This window comes from Electrophorus electricus, unplaced genomic scaffold (genome assembly GCF_013358815.1).
Source record: "Electrophorus electricus isolate fEleEle1 unplaced genomic scaffold, fEleEle1.pri scaffold_127_arrow_ctg1, whole genome shotgun sequence".
NCBI classification, from domain to species: domain Eukaryota; kingdom Metazoa; phylum Chordata; class Actinopteri; order Gymnotiformes; family Gymnotidae; genus Electrophorus; species Electrophorus electricus.
Window position 1 is genome coordinate 1 of NW_023336165.1, and position 4,862 is coordinate 4,862.

The 4,862-nt window shown below is 42.5% G+C and overlaps 1 protein-coding gene across 1 annotated transcript; it reads left to right on the plus strand.

Annotated features, from left to right (window-relative positions):
• The first annotated feature begins 2,430 nt into the window (after positions 1–2,430).
• Positions 2,431–3,913, plus strand: LOC118240923 (leucine-rich repeat flightless-interacting protein 1-like). Its single transcript, XM_035523471.1, has 4 exons — positions 2,431–2,456; positions 2,738–2,908; positions 3,481–3,560; positions 3,822–3,913. Exons 1-3 carry the CDS (start codon positions 2,451–2,453, stop codon positions 3,556–3,558), a joined length of 255 nt encoding a protein of 84 aa, XP_035379364.1. The 5' UTR covers positions 2,431–2,450; the 3' UTR covers positions 3,559–3,560; positions 3,822–3,913.
• Positions 3,914–4,862: the final 949 nt, after the last annotated feature.

Genomic DNA, 4,862 nt, shown 5'->3' on the forward strand with positions numbered 1-4,862 from the left:
CCCCCCCGCCAATTTTGTCATTCTTAAGTGTATTCTTAAGCAACAATGTTATATTTACCACAATCTCCGGTGGCAAGCCATACATGGTTCCTCCTACTACTAATTCAGAAGCACTTTGCTTGCACAGCTGATGAAGGACATCTGTCCAAAACATCCTGTACCTCAGTACCTCGGAGAGTATTATAATTACTGGGGCTAATAGGAAAAGCTATTGCTGGCTTATATTTTCTGATAATATTGAGATTAAACAATGGCCTCACTCATTTACATTTACATTTCTAGAATTTAGCATATGTTCTTAGTTGTGTCCTCCAAATGTATCCCTAGCTGGCACAAACAGGAGTCCAAAATCGCCTTGAAACTATGACACTGGCTGAAGCTGTGGCTCAGATGTGCACGAGTGTAAAGGATTCTATCAGTGCAAAGAAGAATGAATTTATTGCACTTTTCACCCATTTAAATCAACAGACCATCTGCTTGCACTACCAATGAACACATTAGTGTTGGCAATGGCATTGGTAAAAGAAGGCCAGGAAAAACATCAATTACAAATGTCAAAGAAAAAGATAGAAACAATGTTAAAAAAAAAAAGATGTCATAATGATGTCCCATGTCATAATGTCACAAATGAAGGGCATCCCACGCACACTACCATTCCAGATCAGTCTGTGGAAAGACATTGAAGAGGATGGGTCTAACAATGAAACTTTTCAGGTGGTGTTGTGCTAGAGGCATTGAAGATGATTTTGAAGACTATTACAAAGACACAGAAGAGGTGGAATCCAGGAGAGACCTAATTAATGGACGAGCTGAAGGAGCTGAGGGTACTGAAGCAGAGGAGCCCGAGACACGAGCAGCAGGAGGAGCCAGAGCTCCTACAGCAGCACAGCCAGCTAGAGCAGCTCTTCTCACAGCAACATCGACAGGTCACACACACACACACACACACACACACTCAAAAGCTGAATATATCTGAGCTGGAGAAAATGGTTGGTGCCAGTACTCAGTATATCTGAAGATATCTGAGCTGGAGAGGACCATGACATTCGTCATATATATATTAGTTAGATACATGAGTTTGTAGCACTCAATCTGGTAAAACTATGCACTCTGTATGTATACTATATACTCTGTATGTATACTATATACTCTGTATGTATACTATGCACTCTGTATGTATACTATATGCTCTGTATGTATACTATATACTCTGTATGTATACTATGCACTCTGTATGTATACTATATACTCTGTATGTATACTATGCACTCTGTATGTATACTATATACTCTGTATGTATACTATGCACTCTGTATGTATACTATATACTCTGTATGTATACTATGCACTCTGTATGTATACTATATACTCTGTATGTATACTATATACTCTGTATGTATACTATGTACTCTGTGTGTAGTACCTGGTTTAACAGTATACACTCTGTATGTATTAAGTTGCAGTCAGCTCATAATCAAACTTACAAATGTATATATCATCCTACTTAGTGTGTCTGCAGATGTGAAGAAATTAAACAGTACACAGTAAACACAAACATAACCACATTAAACACAGTCATTACCACATTAAACCCAAACCATAAATATATCTTTCAAACTACATAAAATGCCTTTTGCTGTAGGCCATGTTTCCGCAGACACTCACATTTGATGAAAATGTTATTTATTACCTTGTCTGTGGTTTTGAAATCTCATCATCACCATACAAAATGTGTTTTTTTCTTATTGGCATTCTTCATTCTTTTAATACTCTTAGTTGGAGGACATCCAGAATGTGTGTGTATGTGTGTGTGTCAGAGAGAGTGAGGGAGTGGGATAGATAGATAGATAGATAGATAGATAGATAGATAGATAGATAGATAGATAGATAGATAGATAGATAGATAGATAGATAGATAGATAGATAGATAGATAGATAGATAGATAGATAGATAGATAGATAGATACTTGCCTTCAACTACAATGCAGGGTTTCCATATATATATATATATATATATATATATATATATATATATATATATATATATATATATATATATAGGTGGCGCTGTTGTTGATTGCCACTGTCAGCCTTGGCATGCTCACTGGGGGTTTGGACTTGAACAGTTGTAAAGCTCCTTTGTGACATCTGTTGTCAAGAGAGCTATATAAATCAATTTTGATTGATTGATATTCTACTGTTCTGTTCTATTCTATTCTATTCAGTTCTATTTCACTTATGTTCTAATTACAAATGTCTATAGTAGATGTTTAATTACTGCAAATCTCTACACTGACTGACTGTCTCTTAAAGCGGGCTGCACCTTGTTAGGCGCCCAGGACAGCGTCCACACTGTCTGGTGCCACCCTCGCTTCCTGAGGGGAGGCTTGTTCCAGAGGGGCAGCTATGATGCCTCCATCTCAACAGACAGCGAGGCCTCCATACAGGAGATGAAGGTTATTTGTGTACATCATTTATTACTTACTTGATCACGTACTGCTTTTGCATATATGCATATGTCTGTGAATGCATCTGTATGTTTTGTTTTTTTTTGCTGAGTCATGCTTTGAGTTCCTTTGGTTCGCCACTAATGCACATGTTCCCAGAAGTGTGTTTGTGTGTGCATGTATATGTGTGTGTGTGTGTGTGTGTGTGTGTGTGTGTGTGTGTGTGCACATGTTTGTACAAACACATAAAAATGACTAAGGCAAACACCCTTTGCTTGGTGATCTTCCAGGATTCACTGGCAGAGGCTAAGGAGATGTATCAGCTGGCTATGGTGTCCAATGCCCAGCTGGAAAATGAGAAGACCGTGTTGATGTACCAGGTGGACACGCTGCGGGAGACACTTCTGGAGCTGGAGGAGCAGCTGTCTGAGACACAGAGGGAGTGTGAGGAGAACACAAAGGTGAGCGAGAAGAAGAAGCCCAGGGTGTTGTGAGTTGGGCGTGGTTCTGTGGGAAACACAGAGTGGTCTAGACCAGGTTTTCTGTGGGTGGTCGTGGCTCTATGAGAAACACAGAGTGGTCTAGACCAGGTTTTCTCTGGGTGGTCGTGGCTCTATGAGAAACACCAGAGTGGTCTAGACCAGGTGCTCTGTGGGTGGTCGTGGCTCGATGAGAAACACAGAGGGTTCTAGACCAGGTTTTCTGTGGGTGGTCGTGGCTCTGTGAGAAAGACAGGGGTCTAGGCCAGGTGTTCTGGCGTGGGCATGCTGCTTTTAACACACCCATAAGAGGCTTGACTGTTAGCAAGTGAGCACGGTTAGAGAAAGCCAAGTGTAAATTGTTGTAAATCAATATTTTCATATACTGCTTGACCAAAATAATAATTAAATAACTAAAAGACACCACATTAAATTTCCTCACTGAGTATGAAATGGTGGTGTTCCTTTGGCCGAGGCCAACGGCCAGAGTTAAGACACTGTGAGAACTTTAACCCTCATGTTTGAAACTGTTCCACCCCATGTCTGTGTGCTAGGAGTATGAGCGAGAACACCACGCACATACTGTCCTTCAGTTACAGTTCAGTGAGCTGAAGAAGACGTTGAGATACTGAAGGTAAGGGTTTCCTGTTACCATTACGAACCGCAGGAACCACACTCAGCCACGCACCGCCACGCCTACTTGCAAACACCCCTCATCTGATTCACCAGAGTTCGAGCAAGCACCTGATCCTCATTCTCCTCATTACTGCCCCCTTTATAAGTTTCCCTACCCCACATTCACACTGTGAAATATTGCTACTCTATGGTGCATACCGAGTGCTCTAGAATTTTCTTTGTCTTCGTGGTTTCTGACTTCTGCCAGTTTTTTTTTTAGAGCTCCTCTCCCGCCTGACCCCTGGACACTCCTCACCCCCAGACTCTGCCCCGTGTTATCGACCTTTGAACAACCTGACCTTGAATACCTGCCTGACCCCCACTGATTTGTTTGGTTTCACTATTAAAACCTCTTGCATTTAGATCCTCTTCCTCATGTGTGTGTGTGTTCAATCGTTACCATTTCCAAGCCCTGACCAGCCACTGTCTGGCCAGCTTGAGCTGGAGTTCTCTACGTCGTTTGGTTTAACTGTAAAGTTGCCGACCACTGATTCCGGGCATTTTAAAATGTCCTTCTGCTTAAAGAAATAAAGGCTTTTCTTTATCTTCCTCGAGCTTGAATAGGCCAGCACTGCCATCCAGTTCCACCTAACATATGAAATGTGACACTTGGTGTCACCCACACCTGTGGAGGAACATACTGTCCTTCTTATCCCCACCCAGCTGTTCCTACTCTGTTCACTCGTCTGCTCTCTCTGCTCTGATCTGACTCGCCTGGTGTTCTTCCAGCTCCGTGTCCTGTGGTACTATCACTGAGTTTCAGATCAGTGCTCAAGCAACTTGTCTCAGTTTACCTCATGCAGGTTGCAAATGACATCCATATAGACTGTACAAAGCATACGGACTGTAGCCGAACAGAAACTGTTCAAGGAGGTGTGAGTGATAGACAAAGTCAAGGCGATGTATTGAGCAACAAGTCAAGGAGTGCAAATGAGTGGAAAAGTGGTGGACCTTGCCGAGCAACCTCTCACACAGGAGGAGGGAGGAGCTTTAGAACCTCTCACACGGGAGGAGGGAGGAGCTTTAGAACCTCTCGTACAGGAGGAGGGAGGAGCTTTAGGACCTCTCGTACAGGAGGAGGGAGGAGCTTTAGAACCTCTTGTACAGGAGGAGGGAGGAACCTTAGAACCTTTGGTACAGGAGGAGGGAGGAGCTTTAGAACCTCTCGTACAGGAGGAGGGAGGAACCTTAGAACCTTTGGTACAGGAGGAGGGAGGAGCTTTAGAGGATATGAAAGTCCCAGATAACAAACTGAAAAGAC